The sequence below is a fragment of the Podarcis liolepis genome (assembly GCF_965112155.1).
Source record: "Podarcis liolepis genome assembly, chromosome: 2".
Classification (NCBI taxonomy): Eukaryota; Metazoa; Chordata; class Lepidosauria; order Squamata; family Lacertidae; genus Podarcis; species Podarcis liolepis.
The window spans coordinates 20,002,102-20,023,033 of record NC_139555.1 but is presented as its reverse complement, the minus strand read 5'-3'; the positions used below and the strand labels follow the sequence as shown (position 1 = coordinate 20,023,033).

The 20,932-nt window shown below is 47.0% G+C and overlaps 1 protein-coding gene across 5 annotated transcripts in view; it reads right to left on the bottom strand.

Moving 5' to 3' along the window:
• The window catches only part of RAB11FIP4 (RAB11 family interacting protein 4), a 219,313-nt gene that overhangs the window by 115,089 nt on the left and 83,292 nt on the right, over window positions 1-20,932 (bottom strand). For all 5 annotated transcript variants that reach the window (XR_014522597.1, XR_014522598.1, XM_083490042.1 and 2 more), the window contains exon 3: window positions 9,548-9,636. Coding sequence is in view for 3 of the 5 variants with exons in the window: in XM_083490042.1 (XP_083346168.1) it covers window positions 9,548-9,636 (89 nt within the window). In the remaining 2 variants the exon portion in view is untranslated. The remainder of the gene's footprint in view (window positions 1-9,547; window positions 9,637-20,932) is intronic.

The following is a 20,932-nucleotide window of genomic DNA, read 5'->3' as shown; positions in this document are numbered from 1 at the left end:
ACTCTCTCAAGGCAAATCTAAAAAAATGTAGTACAGTGGTACCTCAGTTTTCGAACATAATCCATTCCGGAGGACCGTTCGACTTCCGAAACGATCAAAAACTGAAGCATGCATTTCCAGAAGCATTTACTTATGGAAAACTTAAAACGGAAGCTGCATGGCACGTTCAACTTCTGAAAAGCATTTGGAAGCTGAAGCAGTTACTTCCAGGTTTTTGGAGTTCGAAAACCGAAACGTTTGACTTCCGAGACATTCGAGAACGGAGGTATGTAAACACCGACAATTGGGAAACACTGGCCGGTGGGTGCTCCAATTGGAGAACAGCCTCTACCTAAGGCAGCATGGACTTTGAAGACGCTTGAACTCAGAATGAAAGGTGCTAAGAGGGTTTGGCAAACCCTCACCATGATCAGCTCCTGCCCGGAAACCTATGTCCCCACTGTGGAAGGACGTGTGGATCCAGAATTGGCCTCCACAGTCACTTGCGGACTCGCTTTTAAAACCATGTTCATGGAAGACAATCTGACTCAGCTACGAGTGATCACTAGAAAAGAAGAAGAAGAAGAAGAAGAAGAAGAAGAAGAAGAAGAAGAAGAAGAAGAAGAAGAAGAAGAAGAAGGCTGGCCTCAACCAGAGCCAGGGCTTTCTCGGCTGTGGCTCCGATCTGGTGGAACGCTCTGTCACAAGAGACTAGGGCCCTGCGGGACCTGACATCTTTCCGCAGGGCCTGCAAGACAGAGCTGTTCCACCAGGCCTTTGGTCAGGGCCCAGCCTGACTCCCTCCTCTGGCAACCTGCACAGAATTTTGCTTAAATATAATGCTGATAGTGGCAGAGAGTGGGGTAGTAAATATGATGATGATGATGATGGAAAGGATGAAATAGATTTCTCACTGGATATCCTTATAAGCATCCTTGACTGGTTCCTTTTCCTTTTAAACCTCCATGCAGAGGGATTCTGCACAGTTTCCCTTGGTAAGCTATTTCACTGCTGAATTTGTCATCCTCCGGATTAGTAACATCAGTCTGCTGGAAGGAAATGCAGACCCCTTTTGTGCCTAGCGATTACAAACAGATGCTGAGCTGATTGCTTTTGACTATGCACGGTGGGCAAAGGAAGGAAGTGGGGAACTTTCATCTTCAGATGCGATACATAAAATGCCACACATCTGGAGATATAACCAAAGCCAGAACGGAAGAGTGAATTGTTGTTTTTTTAAGTGTGGGGGAGAGAACAAAGAGCATTATTTACACGACGTGCTTCTGTCCCACCATTTCTGCAAGGAAGGAGCCCACACCAGAGCTCACCACAGGCTGCCATGTTTTGAACTCACAGCACCCTTGCGAGATGAACAGACATTTTGCCCCTCTCCCCCATCAACAGGAAACCCTCCCGCAACAGGTCTTCCTCCCCTCAAGCAAACACCATTAGGGATAGCGCTGGCGCAGCACTTAAAATAACGATTGATTTTTCCTGCCATGTGAAATGTCTGTTAATGTAGGTTCGCCATCACTGTTGCTGTGCCCCTGGGTCCCCTTTCTCCACTAAGCATCTTTCAGATGACTTATTTCAACCGACAGCGGAAGCTAAAAAGCAAGGAGTGATCCGAGAGAGAGAGAGAGAGAGAGAGAGAGAGAGAGAGAGAGGAGAAATCCCTAAACTCCTCTCCTCCCTTCATTTTTCTAAAAATATATTTATTAACTTTTCAGAGGTTATACAAAAAAAAGCAAAAAACAAAAATACAAAAATAAAAACACATATAATTTCATTCACTTATTTTCTTTTAACTTATTTCTCGGACCTCCTCATACCTCCCCTTTTTGTATTCCAATTCAAATTATTCATTCAGCAAATCCTCCCCCTTAATTTTCACTTAATTTTACACTTTTCTTTCTCCCCCCCCCCCAATTATCTTAATCATTACAGCTGGTAACCACTTAACTTCTTTTTATCCAACATCATTCTAACATTCCTCCTCGCCTCCCTTCAAAGCTGCTTCTGCTTTTCTTAAAGTCCCCAGAGGGCTGCCCAAAATGGAATGTGGCTCTTGGCGCATGTCAGGAGTGCGTGCAGGAGCCAGGCCCTGTGACCAGTAGGGCTTCGCAGGACTGGGGCCTTCCTAAGTTTGTTCTGGAGAGACAAGTCCTCACAGGTGAGGCCGCTTGATAACTCACTGCACCTGGTGGCAAGAGCCGGGAAGGGATATAAGGTCAGCATTTCCCTTGGGCTCTGGGCCACAGCAACTCGTTTCCTGCCTTACTGCTTTTGGCTTCTTGCTTCCTGATCCTCAGACCTCAACTTCTTGACTCCTTGCTTCTCAACCCTCGGACCCTTGACTTCGTGACTCCCTGCTTCCTGACCCTCGGAACCCTGGCTTCTGGACTCTTGTTCCTGCTCCCACCCTGCCATCTTGCCCCCGGTCCCGACATCCTCAGCCAGGACTTCGATCGCCCATAGACCGGACCGTGACAGCCCATCTCTGGGATAAAGGATTCAAGAGCCCATGAGACCGGCCATTTGTGTGTTCTCCTAATCTTAGAAAACAGCTATAACTTGCTAACTCCTTGACAGCTACTAGCGTAGGGGCCATCTATGGGATGGCATGGCACCCACAAATTTTCAGTGAATGGGCCGAGGTTCTGCTCCACAGCATGGGCACATTGGCACACCCTCATGACATGTGGAAGTGATGCAGATCAGCACGCATTGGGCACCCACTGTCCCGGGGGCAAGGGGGCATGCCTGCCTACAGACTTCTCCTGAAACCCTCTCTTTCTTAATATTACAGCAGAAGGGTTTAAGCAAGGAAGCCAGGGAATGATGGGGAAACGCAAAATACAAGAAATGTGAGGGATAAGACTGAAATATCACCTCTCCTTTTCCTATGCATGCCTAAGGAGGGCAAAGATATGTGCTGGCTTTTTAGATGGAAGAGCCATAGCTTGCAAAAGGCCCCAGGTAAAGCTAAAGGACCCCTGGACGGTTAAGGCCAGTCAAAGGCGACTATGGGGTTGTAGCGCTCATCTCGCTTTCAAGCTGAGGGAACTGACGTTTGTCCACAGACAGCTTTCCGGATCATGTGGCCAGCGTGACTAAACTGCTTCTGGCGCAACAGGACACCATGACAGAAACCAGAGCACACAGAAATGCCATTTACCTTCCCTCCACAGTGGTACCTATTTATCTACTTGCACCAGCATGCTTTCAAATTGTTAGGCTGGCAGGAGCTGGGGCAGAGCAACAGGAGCTCACTTCGTTACGGGGATTCAAACCACCGACCTTCTGATCAGCAAGCCCAAGAGGCTCAGTGGTTTAGACCACAGAGCCACCTGCGTCCTGGCATGCCAAGCTGGAGAAGGGATTGTTCCCTGCCTGAAATCCCAGAGAGCTGCTGCCAGTTCTGATCTGGAATGATGGACCCGATGGCCTATCTCAATATAAGGCAGTTTCGTCTCCACTACTTCTGATTCCAGTTGAGACTTACGGTGCTAACCTGTTTGGTTTATAATAAAAACCAGCCCTTCACTTCCCCCTCTCCTTGAAGCTGCTAATTTGCGTAGAAACAGAGCCACAACCATTACCCCACCCTTTTTATCTTTTTGACCTGGTCTGAGTGTTAGCAGATGATGGCCAACTGACCCTTTCAGCAGGATTTGAGAGAGGGGAGGAGAAGGTAAAGATTGGAGCCTCAGTAGGGAACTCACTAATTGCTCCAGCAAATATTTTCTAAGCCACAGATCAGCTGGTGTGCTGGGCTCCATCCCAGAAGCCGACCCAATTTATTTGTCATGTTTCAACACTCCCCCCCCCCTTGTTCATGCTGTGTATTGAATCACTTGGCAGGTATGCAGAAACTGCTCCAGACTTGGCGGACACCTTTTGAAATACAATTAGCTCCTTACCTTGCTAAGGAGGCAGACTGACAGCTAAGAAGGGGGTGGGGGAGAGCAAGAGAGATAGAGGGCCTGCAAGGGCACAAACAAGGGGGGGGGGATAAATGTGAATGAAGGAACAAGCAGCCAGTAGCATTCAGCGCCAGCGCCGCATGAGAATCTTAACCAATGAGCAGCACCATTGTATCTAACTTCATTAACCCCAAGGTTCTGAATCCGCTCCCAAACAGACGCCAAAGTTTAACGCTAGTTTTGTGCCATTATTGAGCTGTGTCTTGGGGGGGGGATCCCCCCAAGCCAATTTGCGGTGTGGGGCGGCATGGGTGGAATCCCCTTTACACAAGCAGAAGTCCTTGCCCAGGGCTTCTGTTGATGGGGTTGGTTAGGCGAATCCCACCCTCTAGCTTGTGTTCAGCTAAGTCCTACTTAGATTCACTGAACATTAATGAAGCCAAGTTCATCAGATTTATTAACTTCAGCAGGTCTACTGTGAGCAGGACTAGCATCGCCTCCCACCCACTAACCCAATCTCACGCTTTCCACCCATTCACACAACCACTATCACCATCTCATGCAATGTTTGTACCAGCCAATCGCGCACGCTCGGGCCACTGGCATTCAACAACGCCACATCCCAGGTACGCTTGCTACAGCCTCGTATCCTTCTAACAAAGGATCGTCGCAATGCATACACAAATATCAGGTTCTCCGGTTCTTTTTCTGCAGCACGAATGGGCTCAGGGCTCACACCCACTGACTTATCAAATGCTCCCTATCCAATATACAGAGAACAAACAGTGTCATGTTGAACATCAAATATATAACACCTGCTAATTATTTGCTTTGACTCTTTGACACAACGTCTTCATGGGTTCCATGTTCTGCCATGGCACTTCCCATTGCATTGGCAAGAATCTGGGGAGAGGAAGAGTTTTGGACGTGGAAAACACAGACACACCAATGAGATCAGCTGGAGGAAAACAGGAGCTGTGGGTATATATGCAATTGCCTGCTGACTGGGAACCTAAGTTGCACATTGTTTAAGCAACCACCCTGCTATTCAACATTAAATTAGCACCAACACTCTGCTAGGTCACATTACAAGGCACTCTCATTGTTGTTGACAAAGCCGAATCCCCTGGGATGCTTAAAATAACATCTCTTCCTCCCTTGTGTTCTTCTGGGGTGGAGAGTTTGGCACCCCAAGACTGAACAGAAGCAGCTGCTCATTAAAGAGAATATGGGAAGCTGGAGGGAGCCAAGAGAACAGACAGGTGCCTTACTTTGCCTAACACTGACACTCTGTGGCCATTTCTCAGCATCACAGCCGTGAGCTTAGGCTTTCAAAAACAAACAAACCCAGAGGGAGCATTCACAGGACCACTGATGGAACACAGCTAAGTACACCTGGAGTACTGTGTCCAGTTCTGGGCACCACAGTTCAAGAAGGACACTGACAAACTGGAACGTGTCCAGAGGAGGGCAACCAAAATGGTCAAAGGCCTGGAAACGATGCCTTATGAGGAACGGCTAAGGGAGCTGGGCATGTTTAGCCTGGAGAAGAGGAGGTTAAGGGGTGATATGATAGCCATGTTCAAATATATAAAAGGATGTCACATAGAGGAGGGAGAAAGGTTGTTTTCTGCTGCTCCAGAGAAGCGGACACGGAGCAATGGATCCAAACTACAAGAAAGAAGATTCCACCTAAACATTAGGAAGAACTTCCTGACAGTAAGAGCTGTTCAACAGTGGAATTTGCTGCCAAGGAGTGTGGTGGAGTCTCCTTCTTTGGAGGTCTTTAAGCAGAGGCTTGACAACCATATGTCAGGAGTGCTCTGATGGTGTTTCCTGCTTCGCAGGGGGTTGGATTTGATGGCCCTTGTGGTCTCTTCCAACTCTATGATTCTATGATTCTAAGTTTTGGTCAGAGCAGAATCACTGAAATTAATCCAGCCCACTTAGTAATGTTCATTAATTTTAGTTGGGCTACTCCGAGTCAGACTTAGTCAAATGTCACCCAAGAGAACCATGCCGTGTGGCACGAAACATGGTTGGGATTGCTCTGCTGGTTCTCCCGGGCATAAAAAACTGAAACAGAACTGAAACAACGTACAAGTACAGTGGTACCTCGGTTTTCGAACTCAATCCATTCTGGAAGTCCTTTCAACTTCCGAAAGTTTGAAAACCAAGGTGCAGCTTCTGATGGGCTGATTAGCCCTGGAAACAATGCCGACAGCCAAAACACTTCTGGGTTTGCGGTATTCGGGAGCAGATTTGTTCGCCAACTAAGCCATTTGGGAACCAAGGTACCACTGTAACTGGTTTGCTCATTCATTCCTCTCCCCTCCCCTCTTTCTTCTCCCTCGCTCGTCTCTTCAGCGCTGTCTTATTTTGATGTCTTACTCTGTGCAGCATAATGCGAGTTGATGTTGTTGTGTTAATTAATTGTGGAGGGGGGAAAAACGCTGGTGTTTGAGTGAATCCACATTACCTCGCGTATGTTTTCTTTAACTGCAGTCCCTTAAAAAGCTGAATGAACCTCACTCCAGTGAAACTATCAAAAATGTATAAAAAAACAATCAAATCTCTGTTGGAGATGCAAAACAGAGGTGTGGACAATGTATCATATGTGGTGGGGGTGCAAAGTGGTGAAACAATTCTGGATTACGATACATGAAGAACTTAAAAAGATATTTAGGAGTTCAATCTTTAAAAAAACAGAGGCATTTTTGCTGGGTTTAGTATCGAGTGACATCCCTAAGGATAAAAGGAATGTATTCCTTTACGCAACCGCAGCAGTCAGCATCATAGTGGCAAAAAATTGGAAAACTGATAAAATACCAGAATTATTAGAATGGAGAATCAAATTTCTTGAATTCGCGGAGATGGCAAAATTAACAGCATCAATTAGAGGCTACTCTAATCAAAAAATTAATAAAGAGTGGGAATGCGTTAAGGAATACATGAAAAAAGTCGGTGCTGGAACTTAAAAATTAATATGCAGAAGTTTAAAAGGCGCAAGGAGATAGGATAGTAATATAAAGGGGGGGCAGAGCAGGACCCAGCGCACAAGGTCTGATGCTGCGTGATGTTTCTGTGCAGTAGAGCAAAGGATTACACTCTTTGTCAGCAGCTCTCAGCAAATAGAAAAGAACAAGTGCCTGGCACACAGCCCAGGAATTATTGATTTCTGTTTCATTGAGGATGAGCACAAGGAAACCTAGAAAATAGACCCCCTGGCAGAGGCAGGATCGTTGGTGACGCTACAATGCTCCTCTGTCTATGTGCATATCGAGACCAATTAAAACCCCCAAAGATGGTGCTAAATATTTTTTTACTGACGTTAGCAGGCATGACGTGAATTCCCTTCATCGCCACCCAGGAAGCAGAATGCATGCAAGGCACTAGGACAGGGTAACAACAATCCAAAGAATACCGTATTTTTTCGTGTGTAATACGCCCCCGTGTATAAGCGGACTCCAAATTTGGCGGACTCCAAATTTGGCGGACTCCAAATTAAATAAATGAATAAATAAATTTTTATTTATACCCCGCCCTTCCCAGTTCAGAAAACCGGGCTCAGGGTGGCTAACAACAAATTTAAAACACTTAATTGATGCAACAAAAAAAAGCATAAAACACAATACAATTAAGAAAATGAGGGGAGGTTGCCAAGAGTTGTTAAGTTTTTTTTGGGGGGGAGGATTGCCCAGAGTTGTTGAGCCCGTCCCCCCTCTGCACTATCTGTGTATAAGACGACCCCAAATTTTTAACATAATATATTTAAAAAAAACACCTTGTCTTATACACGGAAAAACACGTAATTACTTTTAAAGGGAAAGCTAGGAGATTTCTAGCAGGCCCCATATCTCAGAAACACTTTGTCTTGCATTTATTAAGAAGTAAAGTCAAACCACCCTAGTCTGAGGTGTAGTTTCCATCAGACAACCCCCTGAATTGCATCTTCACATTTTTTCTCAAATTTGAGCACTGGGACAAATCCTATTACGAGTTGAATCCTGATTTAGGATTCTCAGCGCCTTCACAAAGAGGCAGTCAGTGGCAGGTCCAGCGGTTTTCTGTAGGGGCCCCAACACAACATGCTGCCATGCCAAAATTTTGCAACCTATTCAAAGAACTGTGGCTGAACGGCTCATCACATGCTGAATTCTTTCTGGCAATGGAGGTCAGCTCACCTGGCTGGAGCTTGACGGACAGGTGCAGCAGGAGAGAGAGTTAGGTCTGGCAGGTATAGTCAAGGCCTTCCACACCACGTCCTCCTGCCCTCATCTCTCCTGCTCCACTGTCTCCCACGACCAGGAGAGGATTGGAGGAGGAGGAGCAGAAACAGATAATAATAATAATAATAATAATAATAATAATAATAATAATAATAATAAATCATTTATACCCCTCCCACCTGGCTGGATTTCTCCAGCCACTCTGGGAGGCTCCCAAAAGAATATTAAAAACACCATAAGTGTTTGAGCGTGTGTACCCTTCAGTAAACTTAATTTGGTGGTGTCTTGAACCACACTATTCATCTGTCAGGTGCCACCAATAACTGAAGCAGAACTTTCCACCTGCAAACATCTGGTTTTGGGAAAAGCTCACTCAACTAGAATCTAGTTTACGATCAGAAATGAAACAGGATGTGCACATCCATCATAATTCCACTGAGTCGATGGTTGTGGTCTCATTGTCATTTCTGGTGCAACCTACTAGACAACAGAGAAGCTCCTCTGAACCAAGAGACCTTCAAGTCAGAAAAGCCATGCAAAACGTTGTAAGTACTTTCATATCCCAAATGTGAAACCACCACGACCTTGTCGGGCAAGCTGTATCTCAAACCCTGTTTCCATCAACAAAGAATTTTCAGTTTTGCAATCTCCACCATGTGTACCTTGATCTGCATGAAAATAACACTTCTTGTCCCCAGAGCCCAGAAATACAATGAGTACTCAGGACCATTGAAATGCCCTCAAATTTTCAAATAACTTGCTTGGCTCTCCCAATGTTTTCACCTTGAGTTGATGACTGCCACATCCAGCGGCGTAGCGTGAGTTGTCAGCACCCGGGGCAACGCAAGTAATTTGCGCCCCCTAACCCGGGGCAAGGCGAGTAATTTGCGCCCCCCCAACCCCTAACCTGCGAGTTGCCGCGCAAACAACGCTGCTTGCCCGGAGGAGGATGGAGGCAGAAGCAGCCGCCGCCTGTGGCTGGGCCGAGGGGATGGCGGCGGCGGCAGGGTGCAGAGGCTGCCCGTGCCCAGCCAGGCGTCGGTGGCGGCGTCGGCGCTGCTGCAGCGGCTGCTCCTCCTGCGAGCAGTGAGCGGAGCGCAGCCACAGCGACGGCGGGCGGCGCGCGCGCTAGGGCGCAAGGCTGGCGGTGGCGGCGGGGAGCCCGGCGGAGGAAGGAACTTGTCCCTTCCCTCTGGACTCGCGCCCCCCCCAGATGTTGCGCCCGGTGCGGCCGGCACCCCTGGCACCCCCCACGCTACGCCACTGGCCACATCCACTATCCATAAATGCAACTGGGTAACATGAGCAGAAAGAGGCCTTGTGCAAAGTGGAAGAAATTGCTGGAATGCTCGACTTCCCTCCCTCTGCCAACCAATTCCACACAGAGGTTTTAAAAACAGAGACTCCTTTTACCTGGTAGTAGTAATCCACATACTCCGTCTCGTAGCGCTGAGGTCTGAGGCCCTCAGCAGACAATGCATCCTTCAGTAACTCTTCACAGCCTAAAAATAAGAAGGGGAAGATGTTCAGAACTGCATTCTTTCCAACAGTTTGGGATAGAAACATGTGTGCATGCCTCAGCTAGAGGGAAGGTGAAGAGGCATTTGGGATATTGCAAATATTACCGTATTTTTTGCTCTATAAGACTCACTTTTTCCCTCCTAAAAAGTAAGGGGAAATGTATGTGCGTCTTATGGAGCGAATGCAGGCTGTGCAGCTATCCCAGAAGCCAGAACAGCAAGAGGGATTGCTGCTTTCACTGTGCAGCGATCCCTCTTGCTGTTCTGGCTTCTGAGATTCAGAATTTTTTTTCTTCTTGTTTTCCTCCTCCAAAAATTAGGTGCGTCTTGTGGTCTGGTGCGTCTTATAGAGCAGAAAATACGGCAATTATTAGTAGCAGGGGCATTGCACTGTTTGCAAGCACACAGGGTGGGTTAAGGGTGAGAAGGGTGCCCTTCATCTTCCATGCTCCCCGTCCCTGGCCGCCATGTTGTTCCTAGTGTTGTTTCTGGAAATGAATGTCTCTCTCCAACATAGCCTTTGGGGCTAGTGGAGATGGGTAGTAGCAATAGCACAAGCTGTGGTTCCTGCTGCTACAGAGCTGATGAGTTCCGCTCGGCATGGGTGGGGGAGCTCATCGCATGCAAATGATGTTAAGTTGTGGGTGAACATATCAGACGACACAGCAATTCTTCAAACAGCTCTTGTTTATTCACAGGCCCAGAACAGAACTGCTTATATAGAGCCAACCTGCTTATATAGAGCTCAACTACAAAGCAACAGTAACAACTTTCTGTAACTATCCAATCACTGAACGTCACTTTCAATCCTTTATTTGCATATGTGGACCTGAGTGAAAACTACCTACAGTATCCCCCTGCTGGCCCAGGGTGAGAACTTCAGTACATAACAAATGACATCACACATGCGATGTCGCACATGTCAGGAGGAGGCTGTGGGGCCCGCCAAGGTCCGCCACCACTGCAGAGGGGCCCGATGAGGCTCAGGCCCTCAAGATTGCGGGGAGGCTCTCAGCCCTGTCCCCACATATGTTGTTGTTGTTTATTGAATTTATACCCTATACCCAGAAGCAGTTCACAGAAAAGATCAACATAAAGACTACAATATATATAATCAAAATAAAAACAACAACCCAATAACACCCCTCCAAAAAAGACCCACATTTTAAAGGGTATAGAATGTTTATTAGGTCAGCCAAAGGCCTGGTTAGAAAGGAAAAATTTCCCCTGGCGCCTAAAGATATATAATGAAGGAGCCAGGCAAACTTCCCTGGGGAGAGCATTCAACAGGCGGGGAGCCACTGCAATCAATCAATCAATCATTTTATTCGACCGTCAGTCAGTAAAAAAATACATTTGTCAGTACACAGTTAAAAACTCCAGGAAGATTTTAGAACTTAGTCAACACTAAAGTGGGCTAAACAGTTAGCCCCATATCAATACAGTCAATTATAGTCTTGCGACGCTTAAAAGCTAAAAAAAGAAATTTGGCCGCCAAGGAAGGTATAGCTCTAGTGACGTTATTCAGCAAGTGTAAAACCTGGTTTTCTCCGGATAGGAAGCTAGATTGACATAGGAGTGGGTCTATAAAATTTTGTCTAAGCTCTGCATAAGAAGGGCAAGTCAAAAGAATGTGTTCAGTGGACTCAACCACATCCATGGCACAATGACAGGTTCTCTGGGCGCATGGTACTCCCCTGTACCTTCCCCACAATATCGCAGAGTCAAGGACATTTGGGGAGCCACTGCAGAGAAGACATGTTCTTGTGTTGACACCCTCTGGACCTCTCAAGGAGGGGACACACGAAGGAGGCCTCAGAAGGTGATCTCAGGTTCATATGGAAAGAGGCGGTCCTTAAGGTATTGCGGTCCTGAGCCGTCTAAGGCTTTATAGGTCAAAACCAGCACTTTGAATTGGGCCCGGAAACTAATTGGTAGCCAGTGCAGTTGGATCAGGATCGGTGTAATATGCTCAAACCGTCTTGCTCCGGTGAGCAACCAGACCACTGAATTCTGCACTGGCTGAAGTTTCCAAACTGTCTTCAGAGACAGCCCTACGTCTAATGCATTGCAGTTATCTAACCTTGAGGTTACCAGAGCATAGACAGCAGCAGTTAGGGTATCCCTGTGCAGATAGGGGCGTAGCTGGGACACCAGCGGAAGCTGATGGAAGGCACTCCGGGCCACTGACGCCACCTGAGCCTTGAGCGACAGCAAAGGATACAGGAGTACCCCTAAGCTATGAACCTGCTACTTCAGAGGAAGTGTAACCCCATCAAGACCAGGTGACCTCCCACCCAACTGATCTAGGGAACCACCTACTAACAGTGCCTCAGCCTTATTTGGACTGAGCTTCAGTTTGTTGGCTCTTATCCATTCCATTACCTAGGCAAGACACTGGTCCAAGACACTGGCGCCTATGTTGTTGCTGCTGCAACAACAACAACTATGGTCTCTATTTTATCTCTATGTATTTTATTGACCTCTCACCCATCTGGTCTAGTGAACCAACCAATAACAGTGCCTCAGCCTTATTTGGACTGAGCTTCAATTTGTTGGCTCTTATCCATTCCATTACCTAGGCAAGACACTGGCGCCTATGTTGCTGCTGCTGCTTCTACAACGATGGTCGCTATTTTATCTCTATGTATTTTATATCTCGCCTACTGCTAGGTATTTTAAAATTAGCAAAACAGCACAATCTTAAACACTTGATATTTAAAGAAAGGGGAATGGAAGGGATGGTTAAACAGCTGAACAAAAAGACGTCAACCGTGAACAGAAATCGTATCTAGGAAAAGCCTAAGAAAGAGGTAAGAATTAAGAAGTGAAATGAATGCAGACAGAGAAGCAGCAGAATAAATGTCGATAGCAAGGGAACTCCAAAGATAAGGGCCGAGGGAGCTGAACACAGGCGTGTAGAGAGTTTGCTTCTGTCTAACAAGGAGAGGGGGCAGGATGGAACTGTAGAGCTGAAGCAGAGATGAAAGATTAGAGAGCAGCGAGTGAATGAAGTCATTTGAGATGAAAGATAGCTCGAACATTCTAATGTAAAAGATGAATGAAAGCTAAGGAAGTTAGCGAGGCAGAGGAGTGATGGGATCACAGCGGCAAGAGGAGACAGTAAGTCACGCAGCCGAATTTGCGACAGAAAGGACAGCGGTGCGTGTCAAGTTACCAGTTCTGAGTCAAACATACAGTCTACAGAGTTTTCTCCCAGACTTCACTTGGTCAGAGGTATACTATACTTACATTAAGGGCCGTGATGTGTCCTACTTGGCAGACGGAAACCCTCTCTGCAGAGGGTCCTGTATGGAATACATGAGCTTTGCTGTGCCTGCCAACTCTACAGTTCTATGATTCTATGAGTCCTTTATTTGAAGGGCTGCCGGGCTCGAGACCATCTTAAAGAAAAAGAACCCTAGGAAGAACGAACCAGGGTCTTGACCTTGGACAGTAGACAGAGCAGCCACAGAGGTCATGTGGGAAAGTTCAGGGATGCAGGAGAGGATATATTGTTGGATTATATCCTTTTCCAACTTGTGTTAACAAGTTCCACAATTTAGCAGAGTAACATTCCCCTTTTTAAACTTGCAGCGGATGCGTTTACTCAGGCTCGCTAAAGCCTCTATAATAACTGTTCTGGTATTTTCCCCTTATTCCTTCATAAACGACAAGATACGACACAGTCTTCTATAAAAGTATAAAAAGGTTTACTCACACATCATTCTGTTCACAATAGGATCCCAGAAGGCAGACTTAGCTTAGAAAAGTAACATACACCTAGAAACTATCTCATAAGAAGACAGTCCCTTTGTCCTCTCTTGGCTGGAGCCAAGAGAGCATATTTGGCTAAGCAGATGTTGCTTCTTTGATGCGTGTAGTCAAAAGGGAGAGAGATGGCTGCCCTGCCCTGTGCTTTTGTCGTTACCTGCACAGGTGAGGCCATACCCACCTCTAGTCACATGCAGAGAAAGTCTGTCCCAGCCCAGAAGGAAACAGGAAGTTTACCTACTGGCTGGACAAACATTCCTCCCCATGTGTAAACATGTTCACTCTAGGAATGTTGTACTTGACTGCTCTTGTGTTTCACATCCCACAGGTCACATGCTCCAGAGGCATAGCATGGGGGCGGGGGGGGCTGTCACCCAGGGGGCAGTTTTTTTGTGGGTGCATAGCTCATGACACCCTGCCAGCCTGCAGGGCTAGCAGGACATTGTGAGCTGTTGTGTCTTTTCATGCCGCCCTCCAACTGGGTGCTGGCAGCCGATGGTATGCTGCTGCCATATTCCCATGGAACTCTGGGGGTTGTAGTTCTGCGAGGTGAACAGGGCACTCTCTCTCCTAACTCTCTCTCCTGCTTGGACTACTGCAATGTGCTCTACGTGGGTCTACCTTTGAAGGTTACCCAGAAACTACAACTAATTCAGAATGTGGCAGCTAGATTGGTGACTGGGAGTGGCCACCAGGATCATATAACACCGGTCCTGAAAGACCTACATTGGCTCCAACCGAGCACAATTCAAAGCCTTGGTGCTGACCTTTAAAGCCCTAAACGGCCTCGGCCTAGTATACCTGAAGGAGCGTCTCCACCCCCATCGTTCATCCCAGACACTGAGGTCCAGCTCCAAGGGCTTTCTGGCTGTTCCCTCACTGCAAGAAGTGAAGTTACAGGGAACCAGGCAGAGGGCCTTCTCGGTAGTGGCACCTGCCCTGTGGAACGCCCTCCCTTCAGATGTAAAGGAAATAAACAACTATCTGTCTTTTAGAAAACATCTGAGGGCAGCAGTGGCGTAGCGTGGGTTGTCAGCACCCGGGGCAAAGCAAGTAATTTGCGCACCCTAGCCCGTGGATTTGCGCCCCCTAACCCGTGGATTTGCGCCCCTAACCCTAACCCCCAGATGTTGCGCCTGGTGCGGCCGGCCCCCCTGCACCCCCCACGCTACGCCACTGGAGGGCAGCTCTGATTAGGGAAGTTTTTAATGTTTGATGTCCTATTGTGTTTTTAATATTCTGTTGACAGCTGCCCATAGTGGCTGGGGAAACCCGGCCAGATGGGCAGAGTATAAATAAACTATAATGATGATGATGATGAAACAGACAGAGGTGTGTGTGTAATATTACCACCTACTCAACCCCATGATGGTTTCAACACACCCAGATGGTTGTTGTTGTTGTTGTTGTTGTTGTTGTTGTTGTTGTTGTTGTTATCATCTCCTCTAGGATTCTGGGCATTTCCCAGGATTCTTTGCAGGGAAGGCATGGCTGTTTAAAGAGCTTTCCCCAGCCTTTCCTGGAGAGGCCAGGGATTGGACCTGGGAGCTTTTGCATGCAAAGCATTACTCCTCCACTGAGCCAGACTTTACAAGAGGCATTGCCTCTGGGAGGTAGTTAACGTTCTCTCTGCTATTGCTAACAAGCATGTTAGAAGCTCAGGGTCGTGTTTTTTTCCTTTTCATTTTAATCCATGTCTGTGTTTCTATTCCAAGGACCCAAGTACAAAAATGGAACGAAGGTGCTCAATTCCCAAGTCCATCAGAAAGACCAATTACTCTTTTTTTTAGCACTGAGCTGTGCAAAAGGACACTGAGGAGGCAGGTTGCTTTGAAAACCATCGAGCAACAGCCCCCACTGTTCAAATTGTGAAAATCTCTGTCTCTTCTGAAACCAATGAACCCCAGGAAGGCTGCAATTGCTTTTTGACATCTCCCTTTCTACTTGATTCCAGAGCAAAGGTATGTGGTGTTATAGATTTGGGAGGGGAACACCCCCCCCAAACACTAGAAATTAATAAATGGTAGGATTTTGGGTTATTTCGGGTGTGAAGGGAGAAATACAAGCTGCAGAGGAATTCTTGACCTGGACAAGCTAGGGCCAAACTAGGGTCATTAAGAAACAATACAAGAGAATTGTCCTTCCCCTTGTCAGGAGGTGTGAGCAGATACTGGAAGGGTTTGGAAGGTTTCCAGGGTAACTGGGTGTGAGGTGGTCAGAAAAGAGTCTGTTATCAAGGTGTGCTGGGAAAAAGAAGGGATGAAAGAAGACTGAAATCCATCTTGAGCAGGCTGGCTGCTGGTGGCATACAAATCCCTCTTGAAACGATCGTGCTGGAAGATCTGGACTCCCTCCATGCAGGCTGCAAGTAAAGGACCCCTGGATGGTTAAGTCCAGTGAAAGGCGACTATGGGGTTGTGGCACTCATCTCGCTTTCAGGCCGAGGGAGCCAGCGTTTGTCCACAAACAGCTTTCCGGGTCATGGGGCCAACATAACTAAACCACTTCTGGTACAATGGGACACTGTGATGGAAGCCAGAGCACCGTTTAGCTTTCCGGTGGAGTGGTACCTATTTATCTACTTGCACTGGTGTGCTTTCGAACAGGAGCTGGGACAGAGCAACAGGAGCTCACCCCATTGCAGGGATTTGAACTGCTGACCTTCTGATTGGCAAAGCCCAAGAGGCTCAGTGGTTTGGACCACAGCGCCACCCGTGTTGCAAGTGTAAAAAGGTGAATAAACCATATTTCTTAAAGCTACAGCAGTCTCTGCCGTGTCTCAGTTCTCCAAAGGAATACAGACCCCCGCTGAGTACCCGGAACCCCATGGGATCTTGCCACCAGTCGGCGGGGGGGGGGGGTGTTGTGTTAGCACCCAACTTTTGCAACAGTCTTTTTGACTGTGACATCCTGCCCCGCCATTCCCCATTGCAAAGCAGGGGAGTCACAAATAAGAAGCAGCATGGAGTTGTCAGGAAAAGTGAGAATCACACCAAATTATGCAGATTACTCACTCCAGGTTTCAAAGCAGAGGTGGGGGGGGGAGAGGAGGAGGAGGAGGGGCTTTAGGGGAGAATTATAGACAAAGCACATGGAGCTGTTTAGGCAGGAGAACATCTCTTGACAAATGGAAAGAGCTTTGACGGTATAATAACACTGGTTGCAGGGGGCCCTTCTGTGTGCCTGCCTCTTTCTTGTTGGCATACGGGACAAGAAATGAGGAAGCAGATGCCAAAGGCATTTTACGATCCATTCTGAGGAGCCTCATCCAGGCAGTGAAGGACCCATCTCTTCTACTGCTAAGTGGTGGTTGTGAGGAAGCCTGCTAGTAAGGGCATTCATTTGTTTCTTTTAAACAGCTGGGTGCAAGAAAAGAATATATAAATAGTTGGGTCGGAGAGAACCGAGACCGACAGCAATGTTTTCCCTAGGGGGTGCCAAAATCTCTAGAAAGAGGCAGCTTTAGAAATCATGGGATGAGACAACAGCAAGACATTTCCCTTTCCTAAGGACAATTCAACCATTGCACCTTCCCTGAGCTGGTGAGGTTAGATGTCAGAGCCGATCACCTGGTACTGAATGCATCCTGAAACTGGTTTGACTAAGGTGGCTTGTGAGCAATAGTGTTGCTCCAGGATTCCACCCTAGCCAGAATTGGTTGGTTCTGCCTCTCATTGACTCTGGCTGCACCTACTGTGGATTTCCTTGGCTTCTGCCCCAAAGGACCAGTACTCAGTTTTAGACACATTTACTATCATTTTGCATTTCTCAGTGCAGAAAGTATTGATCCGATGTGTAGAAATCTTTCCCATTCTGCCTAATTCAAGAAGGTCCTGGAAGCTTCTCTGTGTGAAAGAAACAAGCAGAAGGTTCATGATGTTTGGGTTATTTCTTCAGAGAAGCTGAGTACAGCTAATGATAATAATTTATTATTTATACCCCGCCCACCTGGCTGGGTTTCCCCAGCCACTCTGGGCGGCTCCCAAACAGATTAATAACAGAATAAAATATCATGGCTTAAACTGGTTCTCTTTCCTCTTCTGTCAAGGTCATGCTGACTATAAAAGTAAGGCCAGAAGGAGCCTGGGTTTCACTTTCACTTTCTATCTCTCTTCCTTCTGGTGTGGTGTTCTGTATACAGTGTTAAGGTTTAGTCTTATTATAAGTTATTGTAGGTTTAAGTTAAGTCTGCTGTAGCTGGATTTCTCATGGACAGTGCCAATCCTGAATGTATTGGATTTGTGACCACTATGCTCATTTGCCTTCAGTAGCAGTAAAGCTCTGCTGGTTGAAATACAATTGCCTCTGGTCTATTTTCTGGGAATCCTGCAACATGTTTAAGTTGTTTCTCTGCTAACTATACACTGGAATCGAATCTGGATCCACACTGAGTAGAATTTCAATGACATTTACACACACCATCAAAGCAGCTCACAAGCTTTTATTGAAGAGTAGTAGTATACCGTGATACCTCGGGTTAAGTACTTAATTCATTCCGGAGGTCCGTACTTAACCTGAAACTGTTCTTAACCTGAAGCACCACTTTAGCTAATGGGGCCTCCTGCTGCTGCCGCGCTGCCGGAGCACGATTTCTGTTCTCATTCTGAAGCAAAGTTCTTAACCCAAGGTAATATTTCTGGCTTAGTGGAGTGTGTAACCTGAAGCGTATGTAACCCGAGGTACCACTGTAACTTGTGCTTGAATTCTGATTGTGGGTTTCTGGGAGAAAAGGGTGCCTCACTAGATGGGTCTGATCCAGTAGGCTCTTCTCATGTTCTTCTGTTCTTAACTGCAGATTCACTTAGTCACATAAATAGAAGGTTTTCAAGGCTCTTCATTTTAGACAGTAATTATCACAATGTATTTCTAGGTGTTTTTCTTTTTTTTTCTGTACAGGGGTGCTTTCCGTGGACTTGTTGCAGAAGGCAATTTAATTTTCTGTTTGTACCCTTTGGATGTTAATGACAAAGTCTCATTTGTCACCAAGCTACCTGGTGCCACTGCGTCTCAAGAGAGTCTTTAAAGCCGAAATGAGCTGCACGCACAATACTAAGTTCACCATGCGAGACAAGGGGGCACATTTGTTAAAGGGAGCTATTGGGAAATGAAGGGAGGCAAGCAATCACACAGTAAACAGGACGCTTTGCCAACTGGTGTCACGGAGGGCATCTGTGGCTGTGATTCATCACAGAGGCAGTGTTACCAGCCATTGCTCATACCCTTCTATTCATAACACAACCTTGCAGCAGCAGCAACAAAGAAGCTCCTTCAGCCAAAGGCTTGGAAAGGCAATGGATGCTTAACTGCAACAATTCATCGCACTTCTTTAGAAGAAAGAAGAGGACATTGGACAGACAAGGACTTCACAAATGTGCTCCTAATGCCATCAGGAAGTGCCAGTTGCAAAATGGCTGCCATGGAGGCATGGTCTAACACAAAATGGCTGCCGGGGTGCAAGGCCGTAGCATACATAACACAGTCATTGCTGCTTTTCCATTCCCATCCCATTCTGTGGCCTAACACTTGTCTTTTTGCAGCTTGTGTGTGTGTGTGTGTGTGTCATACCCTCCAACATTTCTCCGATGAAAACAGAGACATCCTATTCCATAATAATAATAATAATTTTATTTCTACCCTGCCCATCTGACTGGGTTGCCCCAGCCACTCTGGGCAGCTTCTCAAATATATAAAAACCATCACAAAACATTAAACATCATAAAACTTCTCTATACAGGGCTGCCTTCAGGTGTCTTCTAAAAGTTGTATAGTTATTTATCTCATTTCTCTGATGAAAACAGGGACATCCTAAATAGAAGCAGGACATTCCTGGATCAAATCAGAAACTGGGATGGCTTCTGTAAATCCGGGACTGTCCCTGGAAAAGAGGGACACAGAGAGGGTCTGCTATCTATTGTGTCCTTCTTTCATGAAGTTCAGTAGGTCTGCACTAGCAGCGAGCAATGGTGCTCCCAGGCAGTTGCCTTTCTAGTTACTAGGTCAGCCTTATGGGATGAACATAAGCAGCAAGCTGCAGGAACAGACCAAAGCTCCATCGAGCTCAGCATCCTGCTTCCCAAAGTGACCATCCAGTTGCCCTCTGCCTCTCAGCTCTACCTCTCTTTTAAATCAGAACCAATGAAGGCGGTGAAGGTCCTGTGTGAGTGTCTGGAGGCGGTTGGAGGATGGATGGTGGCTAACAGATCAAGGTTGAATCCTGACAAGACAGAAGTACTGTTTTGGGGGGACAGGGAGCGGGTGGGTGTGGGGGATTCCCTGGTCTTGAATGGGGTAACTGTGCCCCTGAAGGACCAGGTGCACAGCCTGGGAGTCATTTTGGACTCACAGCTGTCCATGGAGGCGCAGGTCAATTCTGTGTCCAAGGCAGCTGTCTACCAGCTCCACTTGGTACGCAGGCTAAGACCCTACCTGCCTGCGGACTGTCTCGCCAGAGTGATGCATGCTCTGGTTATCTTCCGCTTGGGCTACTGCAATGTGCTCTACATGGGGCTACCTTTGAAGGTGACCCGGAAACTACAACTAATCCAGAATGCGGCAGCTAGACTGGTGACTGGGAATGCCTGCTGAGACCACATAACACCGGTCCTGAAAGATCTACATTGGCTCTCAGTACGTTTCCAAGCACAATTCAAAGTGTTGGTGCTGACCTTAAAAGCCCTAAACGGCCTTGGCCCAGTATACCTGAAGGAGCGTCTCCACCCCAATCGCTCACTGAGGTCCAGCTTCGCGGGCCTTCTGGCGGTTCCCTCGCTGCGAGAAGTGAGGTTACAGAGAACCAGGCAGAGGGCCTTCTTGGTAGTAGTGCTCGCACTGTGTAACGCCCTCCCATCAGATGTCAAGAAAATAAACAACTATCTGACTTTTAGAAAACATCGGAAGGCAGCCCTGTTTAGGAAAGTGTTATGTAGTGTAGTTTCACCCTGGGCCAACAGGGGGATACTGTATATAGTTTTCACTCAGGTCTGTAGATAGTTTTCACTCAGGTCCGCGGCAGTTATTTTAGGCGGGAACTCTGGGCTGTTGTGGTTACAATGTTGACAGACGGCTGCCTATAAATACAGGCCGGCTGAGCTGTTCGCAGTTAGTGCTATTCCAGCTTACCATAATAAAGAGCTACTTGAAGAAATCGCTGTGCCGGCTGCTATGTCAACCCACGACTTAACAGAAAGTTTTTAATATTTGATGTTTTATCGTGTTTTTAATATTCTGTTGGGAGCTGCCCAGAGTGGCTGGGGAAACCCAGCTAGATGGGTGGGGTATAAGCATAGCTGTCAACTTTCAGATTTGAAAATGAGGGATCAGCAGCCTCACCTGTCCCGGGGACAGTCTACGGGATATCTAACAATCTGGGATAGCAGCGGGAAGCAGCAGGAAACGGTGCGGAATAAGGGAATTTCCCGCAAAAAAGGGGAAGGTTGACAGCAATGGGTGTAAATAAAATAAAGAAAAAGAAGGAGGAGGAGGAGGAGGAGGAGGAGGAGACATG